At 51.2% G+C, this 23,040-nt stretch overlaps 1 protein-coding gene across 3 annotated transcripts in view; it reads right to left on the reverse strand.

The window, feature by feature from the left end:
- Positions 1-23,040, reverse strand: part of katnb1 (katanin p80 (WD repeat containing) subunit B 1) — a 102,224-nt gene that overhangs the window by 44,076 nt on the left and 35,108 nt on the right. For all 3 annotated transcript variants that reach the window (XM_072518521.1, XM_072518519.1, XM_072518520.1), the window contains exons 4-5: positions 21,860-21,960; positions 21,382-21,423 (exon numbers count right to left, since the gene is read on the reverse strand). In XM_072518521.1, the coding sequence (XP_072374622.1) occupies positions 21,382-21,423; positions 21,860-21,960 (143 nt within the window). The remainder of the gene's footprint in view (positions 1-21,381; positions 21,424-21,859; positions 21,961-23,040) is intronic.

The following is a 23,040-nucleotide window of genomic DNA, read 5'->3' on the forward strand; positions in this document are numbered from 1 at the left end:
TTCCCCGCCTGCATGCTCCCCAAACCCTTGCTCAGCTCCTCCAACCCAATTGGTGCCCCCAAACCAGCCATCTCTTGCTCCTCCACCCTCGGGAATCTCAGCTGATCTAGGAATCGTCTCATTCACTCTTCCCCCGCTGGGGGCTTGGATCTGTACAGCTCTTCATAAAAGGCCTTGAATACCTCGTTTATTTTCGTTGCACTCCGAACCGTGGCTCCCCTTCCATCTTTGACTCCCCCATTTCCCTAATTGGCCGATTGTTTGGGGTCGGTTTGATGAGGGAAGTGGTTTCGTTGGGGGGGGGGGGGGGGGGGGGGTGATGGGGGAACAATAGGTGGGAGACTTCTTGGCGCCGGAGGCGAGGGCCACCAGGCTAGCTGGGTGAGCTCATCTACGGAAGCATAGTGGGGGGGGGCGGGTGCATGCGATTAGTCTATGATAAGGGTTAGGTTACAAAGGGTTGTTGCTTGGGGGTGTTACTCTGCTGACAAGGGAGGGACTTAGGTTTCGGGACAGAGAGGAGGTCGGGGGTGGGGGCTGCCAGAAGGCGGGCCGATGAGAGGCGCGGTGCATGGGCTGGTGGCAGGCCCGGGAAAGGGGATGGTGCCCCCCAAGTAGGCTGATCACCTGGAATGTTAGAGGGTTGAACGGGCCGGTTTAAGGGACACGTGTGTTCGCGCATCTGAGGGCTCTGAAGGCGGATATGGTAATGCTGCAGGAGACACACCTGAAAGTGGCGGATCAAGTCAGGCTAAGGAAGAGTTGGGTCAGTCAGGTCTTTCATTCGGGGCTGGACGCCAAGACCAGAGGGGTTGCGATTTTGATCAACAAGCGGGTGCAATTTCAAGGGGGCAGTATCGTCTCAATCGGGAGGGGGGGGGACTGTTATGTTGTGGTTAGCGGTAAGCTGGAGGGGAGGAAGGTAGTCTTGGTTAATGTGTACGCGCAAAATTGGGATGACGTGGAATTTATAAAGAGGTTGCTGTGGAAGATACCTGACCTAGACTCGCACAAGTTGGTTATGGGAGGGGATTTTAATAGTCATCCATCCCGGCCTGGACCGGTCGTGTTCAAAAACAGGTAGGGTGCCAGCAATAGCAAAGGAACTGATAGGGTTCATGGAGCAGATGGGGGGGGTTGACCCTTGGAGGTTTAGGCAGCCGACGGGGAAGGAGTTTTCTTTTTATTTGCATGTTCACTAGGTTTATTTCCTGATAAGACTTTTTCATTTTGAGCAGGGATTTACTGGCGGGGGTGGTGGACACGGGGTATTCGGCCATCACTATTTTGGATCATGCCCCACACTGGGTGGAACTGCAGGTTATTGAGGAGAGCTTCCAGCGCCCGGAAAGGAGGCTAGAGGTGGGATTGTTGGCGGACAAGTCGGTGTGCAAGAAGCTGAGGAAGTGCATGCAGAATTACCTGCAGGTTAATGACACGGGGGAAGTCTCAGCAGCGGTGTCTGGGAGGCACTTAAGGCAGTGGTGAGAGGGGAGCTGATTTTGATCGAGGCTCATAGGGGCATGACGGATAGGGCAGAAACAGACCGACTGGTAAAGGAGATCTTGCAGATAGACAGGAGGTATGCGGTAACCCCGGGGGTGGAGCTCCAAAGGGAACGTCGGAAGCTGCAGGCGGAGTTTGGGGTGTTGTCCACAGGTAACCGTGATGTGGAGATGCCGGCGTTGGACTGGGGTGAGCACAGTACGAAGTCTTACAACACCAGGTTAAAGTCCAACAGGTTTGTTTCGATGTCACTAGCTTTCGGAGCACTGCTCCTTCCTCAGGTGAATGAAGAAATCTGTTCCAGAAACACATATATAGACAAATTTGAAGATGCCAGACAATGCTTGGAATGCGAGCATTAGCAGGTGATTAAATCTTTACAGATCCAGAGATGGGGTAACCCCAGGTTAAAGAGGTGTGAATTGTACCAAGCCAGGACAGTTGGTAGGATTTCGCAGGCCAGATGGTGGGGGATGAATGTCATGCGACATGAATCCCAGGTCCCGGTTGAGGCCGCACTCATGTGTGCGGAACTTGGCTATAAGTTTCTGCTCGGCGATTCTGCGTTGTCGCGGGTCCCACACTGGGACCCGCGTTGTCCACAGGTAAGGCAGTGGAGCAGCTTAGAAAGGCGAGGGGTGCGTTTTACGAACATGGGGAGAAGGCCAGCAGAATGCTTGCTCAGCAGCTTAGGAAGAGGGAGGCGGCCAGGGAAATAGAGAGGGTGGTTGATGGGGATGGGAGCTTGGTAGGGGAGTCGGCAGGGCTAAACAGGGCGTTCAGGGACTTTTACAGCAGGCTCTATTGCTCGGAACCCCCCAAGGGGCCGGAGGGGAAGAGATGATTTTTGGACGGACTGACCTTCCCAACAATGGGTAGGGAGCTGGTAGATGGGCTGGGGGCCCCGATTGGGGCCGAAGAAATAGTTGAGGGCTTGAAGGCAATGCAGTCGGGTAAAGCCCCGGGGCCGGATGGGTACCCGGTGGAGTTCTATAAAAAGTTCTCGGGGATTTTAGGGCCGGTGCTGGTCAAGGTTTTCAATGAGGCAAGGGACAGGGGTGTGCTGCCCCCGACGATGTCACAGGCCACTATTTTGTTGATATTGAAGCGGGACAAGAACCCGGAGCTATGCAGGTCATATGGGCCGATCTCCCTGCTTAATGTGGATGCCAGGTTGCTGGCCAAACCTTTGGCCTCCAGGATTGAAGATTGTGTGCCGGATGTTATTATGGAGGACCAAACCGGGTTTGTCAAGGGCAGGCAGTTGGTGGACAATGTAAGAAGGCTGCTCAATGTGATCATGATTCCCCCAGAGAGTAGAGAGGTTGAGGTAGTTGTGGCAATGGATGCGGAAAAGGCGTTCGACCGGGTGGAGTGGGGCTTTTTATGGGAGGTGCTGGGACGATTTGGGTTTTGAAAGGGCTTTATCGACTGGGTGAGGCTGCTGTACGAGGCCCCGGAGGCTAGTGTAAGGACGAATAGGACGACCTCGGACTATTTTAGACTGTACCGGGGGACAAGACAGGTGTGCCCCCTCTCCCACGGTTGTTCGCGTTAGCTGGCAATTGCTCTGAGAGCTTCAAGGGGCTGGTTCGGGAGGGGGGTGGAACATAGAGTCTCGCTGTACGCGGACGACCTGCTCTTATATGTATCTGATCCAGGAGGCAGGGATGGGCGAAATTATGGCGATTTTGGGGGAATTTGGCCGGTTTTCAGGGTATAAACTGAATATGGCAACGAGTGAGATGTTTGTAGTTCAGGCGAGTGGCCAGGAGGGTCGGCTAGTAGGTTTAGGTTAGTAGGGGACAGTTTCAGGTACTTGGGGATACAAGTGGTGCGCGACTGGGGCCGGTTACACAAGTTGAACTTGTCCCGGTTGGTTTAACAGATGAGGGGCGGGTTTCGGAAATGGGATGCGCTCCCGCTGTCGTTAGCTGGGAGAGGCAGACGGTCAAAATGACGGTCCTACCGAGATTTCTGTTCGTATTTCAGTGTCTCCCAATTTTCATTCCGCGGTCCTTCATCCTGGGCTTTGTGTGGGCGGGTAAGTCCCCGCGAGTGAAGGTGATGCTGGAGCGGAACCGGGGGGAGGAGGGGCTTGTGCTGCCGAATTTTAGCAATTATTACTGGGCGGCTAACATAGCCATGATAAGGAAGTGGGTGGTGGGGGCGGTTTGGGAGCAGATGAGGCAGCTTCGTGTAGGGGCACCAGTCTGAGGGCATTGGTAACGGCACCTCTGCCGTTCCCGCTGGCGCGGTACTCCACCAGCCCCGTAGTGGTGGCGACCCTGAGAATCTGGAGTCAGTGGAGAAAATACGCTGGAGCAGTGGGAGCATTGGTCTGGTCCCCAATATGTGACAATATGTGCCCCGGGGAGCTTGGATGGGGGGGTTCAGAGTATGGCGAAGGGCGGGAATTGAGAAGATGGGGGACTTATTTTTAGAGGGGAGCTTCCCTGGCTTGAGGGCACTGGAGGAGAAGTTTGGGTTGGCATGGGGGAATGAATTTAGATATTTACAGGTGCGGGACTTTCTGCGTAGGCAGGTATCATCCTTCCCACTCCTGCCACTAAGGGGGATCCAGGATAGGGTAGTGTCGAGAGGATGGGTGGGGGAGGGGAGCGTCTCGGACATCTACAAAGAACTCATGGGGGTGGAGGAGACACAGACCAAGGAGCTGAAGCGTAAGTGGGAGGAGGACCTTGGTGGTGAGACGGAGGATGGCTTATGGCCGGACGTGTTGAACAGAGTCAACGCGACCACAACATGCGCCAGGCTCCGCTTGATCTAATTCAAGGTGGTTCACCGTGCCCGCATGACAGTGCCCGGATGAGTAGATTCTTTGGGATAGAGGACAAAATGTGCGGTAAGACCATCACATCACATGTTCTGGACGTGTCCAAAACTTAGGGGATACTGGCAGTGGTTTGCGGACGTCATGTCCAGAGTATTGAAAACAAGGGTGGCAATGAGTCCAGAGGTGGCGATTTTGGGGGTTTCAAAGCACCCGGGAATCCAGGAGGAGAAAGAGGTTGATGTTTTGGCCTTTGCTTCACTGATAGCCCAGAGACGGATATTGCTAGTTTGGAGGGACTAAAAGCCCCCGAAGTCAGAGACCTGGCTAACTGACATGGCGAGCTTTCTGGGCCGAGAGAAGATTAAGTTCGCCTTGAGAGGGTTCACCCGGAGGTAGCAACCATTCATTGACTTCTTCGCGGAGAATTAATCGTCAGCAGAAGAGGGGTTAGGATAGCGTAGAATAGGGGGTCAATTAGGCAGGTTTTGGCGGGATGGGAGTCGGTGATTGCACTATGCTTATTGTTCTTTGCACATTGTTTTATACTGTTGTTTGTAATGTCAAAAATACCTCATTAAAATTGTTGATTAAAAAACAAAGAAATTAAGAGAAGTAGGCAATTCAGGCCTTCAGCCCTGCTCCGCCATTCAATCAGATCATGGCTGATTTCTTCTTGGTCTCAAATACACCTCCTTACCTGTCCCCCATTTCCCTTTAACCCATTTTTTTATTAAAACAGAAACATATCTATCTCCCTCTTGAAACCATTTAATGACTCAGATTCCACTGCACTATGGGGCAGCAAGTTCCACAAATTCACCACCCTTTGCGAGAAGTAGTTCCTCCTCATCTCAATTCTAAATCTACCGGCTCTCAACCTATATCTGTGACCTCTCATTCTAGATTGCCCTATAAGGGGGAACATTTGGTCTACGTTTACTTTATCAATCCCTTTTAATACATTATACACCTCGATCACATCCCCTCTCAGCCTTCTTAACTCCAGCGAGCATAAGCCCAAACAGTTTAATCTCTCCTCATACACCAACCCTTTCATCCCCAGAATCAATGTAGTGAATCTTCTCTGAACTGCCTCCAATGCCACCACATTCTTCCACAATAAGGGAAACAGGGATATAGTTCCAAGTGAGGATAGCATGTGACTTGGGACATCCAAGTAGTGTTCTTCCCATGCATCAACTATCCTTGTCCTTCTAGGTGGTAGAGGTTGCAGGTTTGAAAGCTGCTGTCGAAGGAGCTTTGGTGAGTTGCTGCAGTGCATCTTGTAAACGGTACATACTGCTGCCACTATGCATTGGTGGTCGATGTGCAATCATTAGTGAATATCCCCACTTCTAATCTTATTATGGAGGGACGGTCATTGATGAAGCAGCTGAAAATGGTTGGGCCTAGCATACCACCCTGAGGAACTTCTGCAGTGATACCCTGTGATTGAAATAATTGACTTCCAATAGCCACAACCATCTTCCTTTGTGCCAGGTATGACTTCAACCAGTAGAGTTCTTTCCTTCTCCTCCTCCTCCCCCCACCCCAATGACTTCAGATTTGCTCCGGTTCCTTGTTGCCACATTCAGTCAAATGCTGCCTTGATGTTAAGGACAGTCACTCTCATCTCACCTCCGGAGTTCAGCTTTTTTGTCCTTACCTGGACTAAGGCTGTAATTAGGTCAACAGCTGAGTTACCCTGGCGGAACCCAAACACAACAGTGAGGAGTTTATTGCTGAGTAAGTGCTGCTTGATAGCACCGCCGATATCATGATTTGCTGATGATCAAGAGTTGAGGAATGGGGCAGTAATTGACTGGGTGGATTTGGCCTGCCTTTTGTGGACATGTCATACCTGGGCAGTTTTCGACATTGCCAGTGTTGCTGCTGTGCTGGAACACCTTGGCTAAGGGCGCAATTAGTCCTGGAGTACAAATGTTGATTAGTATTTTTGGAATGTTGTCAGGACCCATAGCTTTTGTTGCATCCAGTGTCTTCAGCCATTTATTGATATCATGCTAAGTAAATCTAATTGGCTGAAGACCAGCTGTGAACTATAGGAGGAAGCCCAGACGGATCATCCAATTGACACTTCTGGTTGAAGATTGTTACAAATATGTTACAGCCTTGTCATTTGCTCTAATGTGATGGGCTCCCCCATCACTGAGGATGGGAATTGTGCCATGAAGATTCAGCAGCTGACAAGAAGGAAAATCCTCAGCCTAAATGCAGGAATCCACATGCATAGACTTTGAGTCTGGAGGGGCAAGCTTATTCAGATGTGGATAACACAAAAGTGGATAGGCTGTTTGAGGCGATAGAATCAGGAAGAACTAGTGGCCAGACATTTTAATTCAAAGGGTTGGGAATCAGAGATTTTTTGTTTTAAAACTTAGGATTATAATAGAAAGGCAAGCTTCTGGTTAAAAACTTTTATGATGATAGATGCATTTTTGGTAGAGGATCCCCGAACTGGGTCACTATTTGTGCCTCCCACAGATGGGGGAGGGGAGAGGGGCGGAGATATGGGATGCCCAGCAAAACTAAATTGGAGTGAGGGCAGATGATCCTTTTCGCATCCCAAGTATATAACTAACCATAAAGACTTGAATACTGTTTCAGACAAGAAGCAATAATAAATCTATTAACATGATAAACCCAACTGCCATGCACAGCAGCACAAAATGACTGTCTGTATGGTTCTTTTCATTCAAGTCTACATTGCCAATGATTTTATTAAAGCAGTTAATTTTAATATTGTCCTTTCAGGCATCACATTCCAGATCACAACAACGTGCTGCATTAAAAAGTTTCCTCATCTCCCCAACCCCGCTGATTCTTTTACTAATTGGCTTTAGTCGGTGTCCTCCTCCGGTTCCCAACTCTCTTGCCACTGGAAACAGTTTCTCCTTATTAACCCCTATTGCAAACCCTTCCTGATTTTAAATGTCTCTATTCTTCTTTTTGTAAATTTTTTTTATTCCAAACATACTCAAAAGTACAAAATCATAAATATATCAGCGAACATTCTCCACATCTCACAGTTTAGTCTGGACAAGTTTTTCCCCCTTTTCAACCCCGCCTCCCCCACGATGAACAATTCCTCAAACATGGTCATGAACAATCCCCACCGTGGCTCAAAGCCCTCCCTGATCCCCACAATTCAAACTTTTTAAAATATAAATTTAGAGTACCCAATTATTTTTTTTCCCCAATTAGGGGGCAATTTAGCATGGCCAATCCACCCAACCTGCACAGCTTTGGGTTGTGGGGGTGAAACCAAGCAGACACGGGGAGAATGTACAAACCCCACACAGACAGTGACCCAGGACCGGGATTTGAACCCAGGTCCTCAGCGCCTTAGTCCCAGCCCTCAATTCATCTAAATCTTCTCCAGCCAGAGGGAGTCATACAGGTTCCCTAGACAGGCCGCCACACCCGGTGGCGTTGTTGACTGCCATTCCAGCAAAATCCTTAGCCAGGCAGCTAGAGAGGCGAAGGCTCCACTCCTCCATCAGCTCCAGCATTTCCGATACCCCAATCACCACCATAGGGTCCGGCCCGGCCTCTAACCCCACAATCTTCGATAGCATGTCGAACCCCCCCTCCCAGTATCTCTCCAAATTCTCACAGCCCCAGAACATGGGCACATGGTTCGCTGGTCCTTGCCCACACTTCTCTGCCACACGCGGAAGAACCCACTCATCCTCGCCCGAGTCATGTGCACCTTGTGTACCACCTTAAACTGTATCAAACTCATTCTCACACACAAGGAGGTCGAATTCATCCTGCGTATTGCCTCATCCTCCCTCCTCCCTTCCCACCCCAACTCCTCCTCTCATTTCTCCTTGACCCTCACCACTGGCTGTTGCCCTCCCATCCGTCCGTCCCCAGTCTCGCCCCCTCCTCCTGCCCCCGCTGTCACCATAGCCCTCAGGCTGGACCCCCTGCAGGACTCCTCCTCCATCCTAACCTCTCTACTTCCTACCGCTGCCTCACTTTCTCTGCCCAGTAATAGTGCAGCAGATTCGGTCATGTCAAACCCCCTTTCTGCATCTGCAGCAGGGCCCTCTTACCCGAGGTACCTCCCGACTCCATATGAACTCAGAAATCACTGCATTCAGTTTCAGGAAAAAGACCTTCGGAATGAAGATCGGGAAGGTCTGGAATACAAATAGGAACCTTGACAGGGCGTTCATTTTCACCACCTGGACCCTCCCTGCTAGTGTCAGGTGTAACGTATCACATCTCCTAAAGTCCTCCTTTATCTCCTTCACTAACTTTGTTAGGTTCCATTTGTGCATTGTCGCCTACTCCCCCATCATCTGGATCCCCAAAGTACCTAAACCTATCCCTGGCTACATCTCCAAATTGGCTCCCCAACCCACTTCATTCACCAGAAACACCTTGCATTTTCCCACATTCAACTTATAGCCCAAGAAGACCTTGAACCTCTCGAATAAGCCCATAATTCTCCCCTTACTCTCCAGTGGGTCTGACACGAACAGCAGCAGGTTGTCTGCATAGAGCGATACGCAGTGTTCCCTACTCCCCCTCATAATCCCCTGCCACTCTGGTGACCTCCTAAGGGCCATCGCCAAGGGCTCTATCGCCAACGCAAACAGCAGCAGACACCCCTGCCTCATTCCCCTGTGCAACCTGAAGCTCCGCAAACTCATCTCATTTGTCCATACACTCGCCACCGGGGCCACGTATAGGAGACGCACCCATGCCACAAACCCGGCCCAAACCTTCCCAGAACCTCAAACCACTTCACCCGGTCAAAAGCCTTCTCCACGTCCGTAGATACCACCTCTGGTACCGGTCACTTCGACAGGGTCATGATCATATTTAGTAACTGCCAAATATTACTGGAAAGTTGCCTACCCTTCACGAAACCGGTTTGGTCCTCTGCAACCACCCCCAGAATGCAGACTTCCATCCTCCCCACCACAAGCACTTAGCCAGCACTTCCACTTTTTTTTTTTTGAATTTGTTTTTATTCAAAAATTTTCAATAATTTTTACAAACCACTACAAAAAGAAAAACAACAAAAAGAAAACATAGCAATAAAACAGAAAACAACTTAACCATTTACAAAACAAGGTGGGGTATCTGCCCTTTACAAATTAAATCCATCCACCGCCCAAATCCTCCCCCCCCCCCCTTCTGGTTTGCTGCTGCTGACCTCCACCTAACGTTCTGCGAGAAAGTCAAGGAACGGTTGCCACCGCCGGGAGAACCCCTGCAAGGACCCTCGCAAGGCAAACTTTATCCTCTCCAACCTGAGGAATCCCACCATGTCACTGACCCAAGCCTCTAACGCTTGGGGGTTTCGCGTCCCTCCACATTACCAAGAGCCTTCTCCGGGCTACCAAAAAGGCAAAGGCCAGAACTCCGGCCTCTTTCGACTCCTGCACTCCCGGATCGTCTGATACCCCAAATATCGCTATCCCCCAGCTCGGTTTTACCCGAGTATCCAAGACCTTGGACATAGCCTTTGCGAAGCCATTCCAAAATCCTGTAAGTGCCAGGCATGCCCAGAACATATGGACATGATTTGCTGGGCTCCCCGAGCACCTCACACACCTGTCCTCCACCCCAAAGAACTTACTCATTCTCGTCACTGTCATATGCGCTCGGTGCACCACCTTAAACTGAATCAGGCTAAGCCTGGCGCAAGATGAGGAGGAATTGACCCTGCCCAGGGCGTCAGCCCACAGGCCCTGATCCAGTTCCTCACCCAGCTCCTCCTCCCACTTGCCCTTCAGCTCCTCCACCGAGGTCTCCTCCGCCTCCTGCAGCTCCTGATATATTTCCGATATCTTGCCCTCCCCTACCCACACGCCCGAGACCACCCTGTCCTGTATCCTCCGGGCAGGCAGCAGCGGGAATTCCCCCACCTGCTTTTTCCCGAACGCCCGAACCTGCATGTACCCAAGGTATTCCCCGGGGGTAGCCCAAATTTCTCCTCCATCGCCCTCAGACTAGCAAAAGTCCCATCAATGAACAAGTCCCCCATCCTTTTGATACCCGCCCTGTGCCAACTTCGGAACCCCCCGTCTATTCTACCCGGAAAGAACGTGTGATTGTTCCGTATCGGGGCCCAGACTGAAACCCTAGCCTCCCCCCTGTGCTGTCTCCACTGCCCACAGATCCTCAATGTCGCCGCCACCACCGGGCTCGTGGTATACCGCGTTGGCGGGAGCGGCAATGGTGCCGTTATCAGTGCCCCCAAGCTAGTATCTTTACAAGACGCCGCTTCCACGCCACACCCCCTCCCTCCATTACCCATTTCCGAATCATGGATATATTCGCTGCCCAGTAATAGCTGCAAAGGTTCGGCAGCGCTGATCCCCCCCCCCTCACCCCGCGTTCCAAGAACAGTCTCTTAGCACGCAGGGTCCTGTTTGCCCACACAAATCCCGTAATAATCCTATTTACCCGGTTGAAAAAGGACTTGGGGATGAGAATGGGAAGGCACTGGAAGACGAACAAGAACCTGGGGAGGACCGTCATCTTTACGGACTGCACCCTGCCCGGCGGGGAAAGCGGCAGCATGTCCCACCTCTTAAAGTCTTCCTCCATCTGATCCACAAGCCGCGTTAAATTGAGCTTGTACAGGAGCCCCCAGCTCTTAGCCACCTGAATGCCCAAGTAGCGAAAGCTCCTCTCCACCATCGTAAGCGGCAGCTCTCCCAATCTCTTTTCCTGGCCCCTCGCATGTATCACAAAGAGCTCGCTTTTTCCTACATTCAGCTTATAGCCCGAAAAGTCTCCAAAATCCCTAAGAATCTGCATGACCTCCCCCATCCCCTCCACCGGATCCGCAATGTACAGGGGCAGGTCATCCGCATACAGTGAAACACGATGCTCCTCTCCCCCCCCCCCCCCTCTCCCCCGAACCAACCCCCTCCAGTTTCTGGACTCACTCAACGCCAAGGCCAGCGGCTCGATCGCCAGGGCAAACAGCATGGGGGACAGGGGGCACCCCTGCCTCGTCCCTCGATGTAAAGCCAGCACTTTCACAACTGTGTTCAACAGTGATATGGGCCTATATGACCCACACTCTAGTGGGTCCTTCCCCTTCTTCGGAATTAGCGTGATCGTTCCCTGTATCAGTGTCTCCAGCAGCTCACCCTTCTCCAAAGCCTCGCTAAACACCCCCACTAAATGTGGTGCCAACTCGGTTGCAAACTCCTTAGAAAATTCCGCCGGGCAACCATCCGGCCCCGGGGCCTTCCTCAACTTTATCCCTTTATGCTTTCCATCAGCTCCCACAACCGTAAGGCACCCTCCAGCACCCAGTCCTCTCCTCATCCAGCCGTGGGAATTGCAGCTCGTCCCAAAAACACCGATGCCACCCCGCGCCCGCGCCCCCCCCCCCTCCCCCGCCTCTGTCAATCCCATCCAATAATCGTCCATACTCCTCTCTCCTCCTCCTATCTCTATGCGCCTTGAACAAGATAATCTCTCCCCGAACCACCGCCTACAATGCCTCTCAGAATGTGGCCGATACCTCCCCATTCTGGTTCAGCTCCATATAGTCCTTAAATCACTGACCGCAACTGATCGCAGAACCCCCTGTCCGCTAAAGGCCCCGAGTCTAACCTCCATCCCAGCCTCTGTTCCTGCCTCGAGCCAAGTTGAACCTCCAACCAATGCGGTGTGTGGTCAGAAATCATGACTCCCGCACACACCACTCCCAGCAACATCTCTCGGCTCACCACAAAAAAAAATCAAGTCTTTGTACACTTGCGAGAAGAAGGAGTACCCACTCTCCCCCGGGTTCCTAAACCTCCATGGGTCCACCACACCCATCCTTTCCATAAACACTCCCAGCTCCTTCGCCATTCTCAACCTACCCATTGACTTGGGGCTCGACCTGTCCACCGTCGGTTCCAGCATGCAATTAAAATCCCCTCCCATGATCAACTGATGCGTGAACAGGTCTGGAATAATTGCTCCCAGCAACCCCCTCACAAACCCTATGCCTTCCCAATTCGGTGCATGGACATTCACTAGCACCATCAGTGTCCCCTCCAACACCCCGCTCACTATCACGTATCTCCCCTCTGGATCCCGCACTTCTTTGGCACCTACAAATCCTGTCTTTTTGCTCAACAGGGCAGCCACCCCCAGTGACTTTGAATCAAACCCCGAGTGAAATACCTGACCCACCCATCCTTTTCTCAACCTAACCTGATTCTTCACCTGGAGTTACATCTCTTGCAGAAAGACTACCCTCGCCTTCCAGCTCCTCAAGTTCATAAAAACTCACAACCTCTTCATCGACCCGTTCAGCACTCATACATTCCACATTACGAACCTTACTGGAGGCTTGCGCCTCCATTCCCCTCTACTGTCCGCCATCCTCTCCTACCGATTCTGTCCCCTTTAATGTCACCCTAAACCGGGTCCATCCCCACCTTACTTCTGTTCACCAGCCTTACCTGCCAGCGTGACAGATCCTGCCCAAAGGCTCCTCCTAGCTACCCCTCCACCATCCATCCTTCCTTCCTTGGTCTGTGCAAACGGCTCCCTGTGGACCTCCCCCCTCCGCACCCAATGACACATCCAAAGCCACAGGTCACCTCCTCCAAAAAACAAAGACCACCACTGGTGGGTGGGGGCGGGTCCCAACTCCTCCATCTCCCATCTATGTTCACTTGTCCCCAGTCTATGGTCTCTAATAAAGTCATGGCCTCCTCTGGGGTTTCAAAATAGTGCTCCCGGCCTTCAAAAGTGACCAACAATTTTGCCGGGTACAGCACCGCAAACTTGATCTGCCTTCGATAAAGAGCCACTTTGGCCCAGTTGATCCCAGCACGCCTTTTCGCCAGCCCCGCTCCAATATCCTGATAGATTCGGACACTGTTTCCCTCCCATTCACATTTCCGCTTCTCCCTGGCCCACCACAGGATCTTCTCCTTCTCCACAAACCTATGGTGCCTCACAATCACCGCCCGCGGCGGCTCACCCGTTCTCGGGTTGAGCCTTTTTAAAAAAATATTTTATTGAAAATTTTTGGTCAACCATCACAGTATATTGTGTATCCTTTACACAATAATATAACAGTATAAATAACAATGACCTGTTTTATAAACAAAGAATAAATAATATATAACAAAAACTAAAACTAAAACTAAATGGCAACTGCCTTGTCTCAGATAGACACTCTCCAAAAATATGATTTAACAGTCCAATATACAATTATTTATAGCAACGACCTATACATATTATACATATATATTAACAACCCTGAGAGTCCTTCTGGTTCCTCCTCTCCCCCCCCCCCCCCCCCCCCCACCCCTGGGCTGCTGCTGCTACCTTCTTCTTTTCCATTCCCTCTATCTTTCTGTGAGGTATTCGACCAACGGTTGCCACCGCCTGGTGAACCCTTGAGCCGATCCCCTTAGGACGAACTTAATCCGTTCCAGCTTTATAAACCCTGCCATGTCATTTATCCAGGTCTCCACCCCCGGGGGCTTGGCTTCCTTCCACATCGGGAAGTCACACGGGATCAGGGGTGAGCTGGCAAGGTGGATACAGAACTGGCTAGGCCATAGAAGGCAGAGAGTAGCAATGGAAGGATGCTTTTCTAATTGGAGGACTGTGACCAGTGGTGTTCCACAGGGATCAGTGCTGGTGCCTTTGCTCTTTGTAGTATATATAAATGATTTGTAGGAAAATGTAACTGGTCTGATCAGTAAGTTTGCAGACGACACAAAGGTTGGTGGAATTGCGGATAGCGATGAGGACTGTCGGAGGATACAGCAGGATTTAGATTGTTTGGAGACTTGGGCGGAGAGATGGCAGATGGAGTTCAATCCGGACAAATGTGAGGTAATGCATTTTGGAAGGTCTAATGCAGGTAGGGAATATACAGTGAATGGTAGAACCCTCAAGAGTATTGAAAGTCAGAGAGATCTAGGAGTACAGGTCCACAGGTCCCTGAAAGGGGCAACACAAGTGGAGAAGGTAGTCAAGAAGGCATACGGCATGCTTGCCTTCATTGGCCGGGGCATTGAGTATAAGAATTGGCAAGTCATGTTGCAGCTGTATAGAAACTTAGTTAGGCCACACTTGGAGTATAGTGTTCAATTCTGGTCGCCACACTACCAGAAGGATGTGGAGGCTTTAGAGAGGGTGCAGAAGAGATTTACCAGAATGTTGCCTGGTATGGAGGGCATTAGCTATGAGGAGCGGTTGAATAAACTCGGTTTGTTCTCACTGGAATGAAGGAGGTTGAGGGGAGACCTGATAGAGGTATACAAAATTATGAGGGGCATAGACAGAGTGGATAGTCAGAGGCTTTTCCCCAGGGTAGAGGGGTCAATTACTAGGGGGCATAGGTTTAAGGTGAGACGGGCAAGGTTTAGAGTAGATGTACGAGGCAAGTTTTTTACGCAGAGGGTAGTGGGTGCCTGGAACTCGCTACCGGAGGAGGTGGTGGAAGCAGGGACGATAGTGACATTTAAGGGGCATCTTGACAAATACATGAATAGGATGGGAATAGAGGGATACGGACCCAGGAAGTGTAGAAGATTGTAGTTTAGTCGGGCAGCATGGTCGGCACGGGCTTGGAGGGCCGAAGGGCCTGTTCCTGTGCTGTACATTTCTTTGTTCTTTGTTATCAACAGTAGCCTGCGCCGGGCTACTAGGGACGCAAAGGTCAAAACATCGGCCTCTCTCGCCTCCTGTACTCCCGGCTCTTGTGCAACCCCAAATATAGCCAACCCCCAGCTTGGTTCGACCTGGACCCCCATTACTTTCGAAAGCACTTTTGTCACCCCCACCCAGAACCCCTGTAGTGCCGGACATGACCAGAACATGTGGGTGTGATTCGCTGGGCTTCTCGAGCATCTCGCACACCTATCCTCTACCCCAAAAAATTTACTGAGCCGTGCTCCAGTCATATGCGCCCTGTGTAACACCTTAAATTGAATCAGGCTCAGCCTGGCACACAAGGACGATGAGTTTACCCTACTTAGGGCATCTGCCCACAGCCCCTCCTCAATATCCTCCCCCAGCTCTTCTTCCCATTTCCCTTTCAGCTCATCTACCATAATCTCCCCCTCGTCCCTCATTTCCCTATATATATCTGACACCTTACCGTCCCCCACCAATGTCTTTGAGATCACTCTGTCCTGCACCTCATGCGTCGGGAGCTGCGGGAATTCCCTCACCTGTTGCCTCGCAAAAGCCCTCAGTTGCATATACCGGAATGCATTCCCTTGGGGTAACCCATATTTCTCGGTCAGCGCTCCCAGACTTGCGAACTTCCCATCCACAAACAGATCTTTCAGTTGCGTTACTCCTGCTCTTTGCCATATTCCAAATCCCCCATCCATTCTCCCCGGGGCAAACCTATGGTTATTTCTTATCGGGGACCCCACCAAGGCTCCCGTCTTTCCCCTATGCCGTCTCCACTGTCCCCAAATTTTCAAAGTCGCCACCACCGCTTGTGGTGTATTTCTTCGGTGAGAACGGCAATGGGGCCGTCACCATAGCTTGTAGGCTAGTCCCCCTACAGGACGCCCTCTCCAATCTCTTCCACGCCGCTCCCTCCTCTTCTCCCATCCACTTACTCACCATTGAGATATTGGCGGCCCAGTAGTACTCACTTAGGCTCGGTAGTGCCAGCCCCCCCCCTATCCCTACTACGCTGTAAGAATCCCTTCCTCACTCTCGGAGTCTTCCCGGCCCACACAAAACTCATGATACTCTTTTCGATCCTTTTGAAAAAAGCCTTCGTGATCACCACCGGGAGGCACTGAAACACAGAGGAATCTCGGGAGGACTACCATTTTAACCGCCTGCACCCTCCCTGCCAGTGACAGGGATACCATGTCCCATCTCTTGAAGTCCTCTTCCATTTGTTCCACCAATCGCGTTAAATTTAACCTATGCAATGTACCCCAATTCTTGGCTATCTGGATCCCCAAGTAACGAAAGTCCCTTGTGACCTTCCTCAGCGGAAAGTCCTCTATTTCTCTGCTCTGCTCCCCTGGATGCACCACAAACAACTCACTTTTCCCCATGTTCAGTTTATTTCCTGAGAATTCTCCAAACTCCCGAAGTGTCCGCATTATCTCTGGCATCCCCTCCGCCGGGTCCGCTACATATAACAACAAATCATCCGCATACAGAGATACCCGGTGTTCTTCTCCTCCTCTAAGTACTCCCCTCCACTTCTTGGAACCCCTCAATGCTATTGCCAGGGGCTCAATCGCCAGTGCAAACAATAATGGGGACAGAGGGCATCCCTGCCTTGTCCCTCTATAGAGCCGAAAGTATGCAATCCCCGTCCATTCGTGACCACACTCGCCACTGGGGCCCTATACAACAGCTGCACCCATCCAACATACTCATCTCCAAAACCAAATCTCCTCAGCACCTCCCACAGATAATCCCACTCCACTCTATCAAATGCTTTCTCGGCATCCATCGCCACCACTATCTCCACTTCCCCCTCTGGTGGGGGCATCATCATTACCCCTAGCAGCCTCCGTATATTCGTGTTCAGCTGTCTCCCCTTCACAAACCCAGTTTGGTCCTCATGGACCACCCTCGGGACACAATCCTCTATCCTCATTGCCATTACCTTGGCCAGAATCTTAGCGTCTACATTTAGGAGGGAAATAGGTCTATAGGACCCGCATTGCAGCGGGTCCTTTTCCTTCTTTAGGAGAAGCGATATAGTTGCCTCAGACATAGTCGGGGGCAGCTGTCCCCTTTCCTTTGCCTCATTAAAGGTCCTCATCAGTAGCGGGGCGAGCAAGTCCACATATTTCCTGTAAAATTCAACTGGGAATCCATCCGGTCCCGGAGCCTTCCCCGCCTGCATGCTCCTAATTCCTTTCACTACTTCCTCTATTTCAATCTGTGCTCCCAGTCCCACCCTTTCCTGCTCCTCCACCTTGGGAAATTCCAGCCGGTCCAGAAAGCCCATCATTCTCTCCCTCCCATCCGGGGGTTGAGCTTCGTATAGTTTTTTATAAAATGCCTTGAACACTCCATTCACTCTCTCCGCTCCCCGCTCCATCTCTCCTTCCTCATCCCTCACTCCCCTATTTCCCTCGCTGCTCCCCTTTTCCTCAATTGGTGGGCCAGCAACCTGCTCGCCTTCTCCCCATATTCGTACTGTACACCCTGTGCCTTCCTCCACTGTGCCTCTGCAGTACCCGTTGTCAGCAAGTCAAATTCTACGTGTAGCCTTTGCCTTTCCCTGTACAGTCCCTCCTCCGGTGCCTCCGCATATTGCCTGTCCACCCTCAGAAGGTCTTGCAGCAACCGCTCCCGTTCCCTACTCTCCTGCTTTCCTTTATGTGCCCTTATTGATATCAGCTCCCCTCTAACCACTGCCTTCAGTGCCTCCCAGACCACTCCCACCTGGACCTCCCCATTATCATTGAGTTCCAAGTACTTTTCAATGCACCCCCTCACCCTTAGACACATCCCCTCATCTGCCATTAGTCCCATGTCCATTCTCCAGGGTGGGCACCCTTCTGTTTCCTCCCCTATCTCCAAGTCCACCCAATGTGGAGCGTGATCCGAAATGGCTATAGCCGTATACTCCGTTCCCCTCACCTTCGGGATCAACGCCCTTCCCAAAACAAAAAAGTCTATTTGCGAATAGACTTTGTGGACATAGGAGAAAAACGAAAACTCCTTACTCCTAGGTCTGCTAAATCTCCACGGGTCTACTCCTCCCATCTGCTCCATAAAATCTTTAAGCACCTTGGCTGCTACCGGCCTCCTTCCAGTCCTGGACCTCGATCTGTCCAGCCCTGGTTCCAACACCGTATTGAAATCTCCCCGCATTACCAACTTTCCCACCTCTAGGTCCGGGATGCGTCCCAGCATACGCCTCATAAAATTGGCATCATCCCAGTTCGGGGCATATACGTTTACCAAAACCACCGTCTCTCCCTGTAGTTTGCCACTCACCATCACGTATCTGCCCCCGCTATCCGCCACTATAGTCTTTGCCTCAAACATTACCCGCTTCCCCACTAATATAGCCACCCCCCTGTTTTTTGCATCTAGCCCCGAATGGAACACCTGCCCCACCCAACCTTTGCGTAGTCTCACCTGGTCTATCAGTTTCAAGTGCGTTTCCTGTAACATAACCACGTCTGCCTTAAGATTCTTAAGGTGTGCGAGTACCCGTGCCCTCTTTATCGGCCCGTTCAGCCCTCTCACGTTCCACGTGATCAGCCGGGTTGGGGGGCTTTTTACCCCCCCCCCCCCCCTTGTCGATTAGCCACCCCCTTTTTCCAGCTCCTCACCCGGTTCCCACGCAGCTGTGTCCCCCCCCAGGCGGTGCCCCCCCCCCGCCCATCCCACCCCATGCCAGCTCCCCCCTCTCCCCAGCAGCAGCAGCAGCAGCCCAATAATTCCCCCATCCCACACACCCCCGCGAGACCCCCCACTAGCATAGTTACACCCCCCATGTTGCTCCCAGAAGTCAGCAAACTCTGGCCGACCTCGGCTTCCCCCCGTGACCTCGGCTCACACCGTGCGACGCCCCCTCCTTCCTGCTTCCCTATTCCCGCCATGATTATCATAGCGCGGGAACCGAGCCCGCGCTTCCCCCTTGGCCCCGCCCCCAATGGCCAACGCCCCATCTCCTCCACCTCCTTTCCTCCCCCACCACCTCCTGTGGAAGAAAGAAAAGTTACCACATCGCAGGATTAATAACATAAAACTCCTCTTTCCCCCCTTTTTACCCCCCTCTTCGCCCCCCATACTCGCCGCACCACTTTGTTTCAAACGTGCTTTTTTTAATAACCCGCTCATTCCAATTTTTCTTCCACGATAAAAGTCCACGCCTCATCCGCCGTCTCAAAGTAGTGGTGCCTCCCTTGATATGTGACCCACAGTCTTGCCGGTTGCAGCATTCCGAATTTTATCTTCTTTCTGTGAATCTTCGCCTTGGCCCGATTAAAGCTCGCCCTCCTTCTTGCCACCTCCGCACTCCAGTCTTGGTATACACGGATCACCGCGTTCTCCCACTTACTGCTCCGAGTTTTCTTTGCCCATCTAAGGGCCATCTCTCAATCCTTAAAACGGAGGAATCTCACCACTATGGCTCTAGGAATTTCTCCTGCTCTCGGTCCTCGCGCCATCACTCGGTATGCTCCCTCCACCTCCAGCGGACCCGCTGGGGCCTCCGCTCCCATTAACGAGTGCAGCATCGTGCTCACATATGCCCCGACGTCCGCTCCCTCCGCACCTTCAGGAAGACCAAGAATCCTTAGGTTGTTCCTCCTCGCGTTGTTCTCCAGCGACTCCAGCCTTTCCACACATCGTTTATGGTGTGCCTCGTGCATCTCCGTCTTCACCACCAGGCCCTGTATGTCGTCCTCATTCTCGGCAGCCTTTGCCTTCACGACCCGAAGCTCCCGCTCCTGGGTCTTTTGCTCCTCCTTTAGCCCTTCGATCGCCTGTAATATCGGGGCCAACAGCTCCTTCTTCATTTCCTTTTTGAGTTCTTCCACGCAGCGTTTCAGAAACTCGTGTTGTTCAGGGCCCCATATTAAACTGCCACCTTCCGACGCCATCTTGGTTTTTGCTTGCCTTCCTTGCCGCTGCTCTGAAGGATCCACCGCAATCCGGCCACCTCCCTCTCCTTTTTTCATCCGTGTCCAGGGGGGATTCCCTTCTGGTTCACCGCACAGTACTTTTAGCCGTTAAAATTGCCGTTGGGGCTCTTATTAAGAGCCCAAAAGTCCGTTCCACTCAGTTGGTCATCGCCGCACCCGGAAGTCCCCTCGGGTTGAGCCTTAAGAGACACGTGCACTGCATCCACCTCTGGGGCCTTGTCCAGCACCCCCTCCACCACCAGCCCTGTCAGCATCCTCGAGGCGCATCTCGTACCACTCGTGCCTTCTACACCTTCATGCAGGCCAACGATACGCAGGTTCTGCCTTCTAGATCTATTCTCCTCTAATGATAACAATAATAATATTCTTTATTGTCACAAGTAGGCTTACATTAACACTGCAATGAAGTTACTGTGAAAAGCCCCTCGTCGCCACATTCCAGCGTCTATTCGGGTACACTGAGGGAGAATTCAGAATGTCCAAATTACCTAATAGCACGTCTTTCGGGACATGTGGGAAGAAACTGGAGCACCCGGAGGAAACCCACGCAGACACAGGGAGATCGTGCAGACTCCACGCAGACAGTGACCCAAGCCGGGAATCGAACCTGGGACCCTGGCACTGTGAAGCAACGGTGCTAACCACTGTGCTACCGTGCCACCCAGAACCTTTGCCTTTAATGACTTGCAAAGGTCCCCCAGGAGTCCCACCTCCAATGCCACCACCCGATCACTGTGGTCAGGCATCACCCTCTCCATCTCCCGAATCTGCGACACCTGTGCCTCCAATCACTTCGCTACTCTCTCCATCAAGCCCTTCAAGAGTGCTAACGCTACTTCGATGGCCTTCGATCAATCTTCATGCATCTCCTTTCGTTGCTCGCGGAACTCCTCTGACGGATGCCAACAACGGCTCCATCAGGGGTTCATGCGACAACCCTTCCCCCTTCGCCATCTTCCAAATGTTGCTGCGCCTCAGGTCTCTTCCAGTTCCTTGACCAGGTCTTCAATCGTCTTCTGCCAGATCTGATAACCAGCAGACATGCTACTCCCAGGATGAACTTCACACCTTCAGCTACACTTTCTTGTCAAAATTCCCCGGTTTTGGGTAAAAAGAGCTCAAATCAACATGTTCGAGCCGGAGCTGCAATGTTTGCGACCGCTCACTCCATGGCCATCACCGTAAGTCTGAATGCCTCTATTCAATGTCCCCCTTAACCTTGCTCCAAGGAGAACAACCCCAACTTCTCCCTCTCCACATTACATCCTTCATCCCCTGGGGCCGTTGCAATAAATCTCTTCGACACCCTCTCCAAGGCTTTGACACCTGAAAATGTGCAGTGCCCAGAATTGGACGCAATACTCCAGTTGAGACCTAACCAGCATTTTATATAAGATTTAGTCAAACGTCCTTGCTTTTATACTGATTCTATTAACAAAGCCAAAGATCTCTTTTTCTTACCTTGTATGTCATTACACAACCTTTTCTTCGAATATCCCACAACTAGAAATGGAAACACATCAGAATTAACATTATACAGCCATGTTAGTACAGATATTCCTATTTTGTTTTTAAAAATTTAAATATAAAAATCATCTGAATACTTTTATGTGTTCGAGGTGATGGTTTAATTCCTCAAGATGTATTTGCTGCACTGACACTGGCTTTTAAAGGCAGTGGCCAAAGAAACTAGGAATTTGATGCATCAGCCATAAGTATGGAGGGGGTAGTAAAATAAAATACCAGGCTGACTATCAAAAACAACAATATAAATAATGACAAAAGATAACTAGATGGATTCCTGGAGAAGATGATGGATATAATATATCAGACAAAGAGGCAAATTTGCAAGGACTATGGTCTTTTTCTGCTCCTAAAATATACAGCTGAAATGTTTATCTGCAGTAGGTAAATAATGTTGTGCAGGACTGGACTGTACCTTTACATTGGTGTCCATGGAGCCTGATGCCACAAACTCCCCGAAAGGATGGAAGTCTAAACTGCAGATGTTGGCTTTGTGTCCTGACAGTGTCCGAAGAACTTCAAGAAAACAAAATTAACATGTGTCACAACATTTAAACTTTACATTAGTGTTTTAAGAGATTGAAAGACAGAACTCACTTCCACAGGAAGCAGTTGGAGTGAATAATATAGATGCATTTAAGGGGATACCAGATATACACGTACGGAGAAGAGAATAAAGGAATCAGGAATTACCCAGAGACACCCTTAATCTATACAGCACCCCCCCCCCCCCGCCACACCTAATGTTCAATGTTATCCAGTTCTTGAAAGTGCATAATAAATAGTGCCCATGACTTGTAGAACCCCTCCGAGCTTCCCCTCAGTTTGAACATAACCATCTCAAGGGTCAAGTATTCCAACAGGTCCCCCCGCCACGCCAGGGCACTGGGTGGAGAGGCTGCTCTCCATCCCAGCAGGATCCGCCTTCGGGCGATCAACGAGGCGAAGGCTATGATATCTGCCTCCGCACCCGTTTCCAACCCTGGCTGGTCCGACACCCCGAATATGGCCTCCTGGGGTCCCGGGTCCAGTTTCACACGCACCACCTTGGAAATGACCCTAAACACCTCCTTCCAGTACTCCCCTAGCTTTGGACAGGACCAAAACATATGAAAGTGATTATTCCCCCCCCGCAACGCTCACACATATCCTCTACTCCTTCAAAAAATCGGCTCATCCTCGCCCTCGTGAGGTGCGCTCTATATACCACCTTCAGCTGTATCAGCCCCAACCTCGCACATGAGGTGGAGACATTCACTCTCTGGAACACCTCACACCAGACCCCCTCCTCTATAACCCCTCCCAGCTCTTCCTCACACTTTGCTTTAATCCCTTCCAGTGGTGCCTTATCCTCTTCCAAAATAGCTCCGTACACCGCTGACACTGCCCCCTTCTCCAGTCCCCTTGTCGTCAACACCTCCTCCAGCAATGTGGAGGCCAGTTCCTCTGGGAAGCTCTGTATGTCCTTCCTGGCAAAATCCCGAACCTACATGTACCTAAACACTTCTCCCTGTTGTATCCCATACTTCGGTTCCAGCTCCCTCAATCCTGCAAACCGACCCCGAAGAAACAAATCTTTTAGCGTCTTAATCCCCT

This window comes from Scyliorhinus torazame, chromosome 10 (assembly GCF_047496885.1).
Source record: "Scyliorhinus torazame isolate Kashiwa2021f chromosome 10, sScyTor2.1, whole genome shotgun sequence".
NCBI classification, from domain to species: Eukaryota; Metazoa; Chordata; class Chondrichthyes; order Carcharhiniformes; family Scyliorhinidae; genus Scyliorhinus; species Scyliorhinus torazame.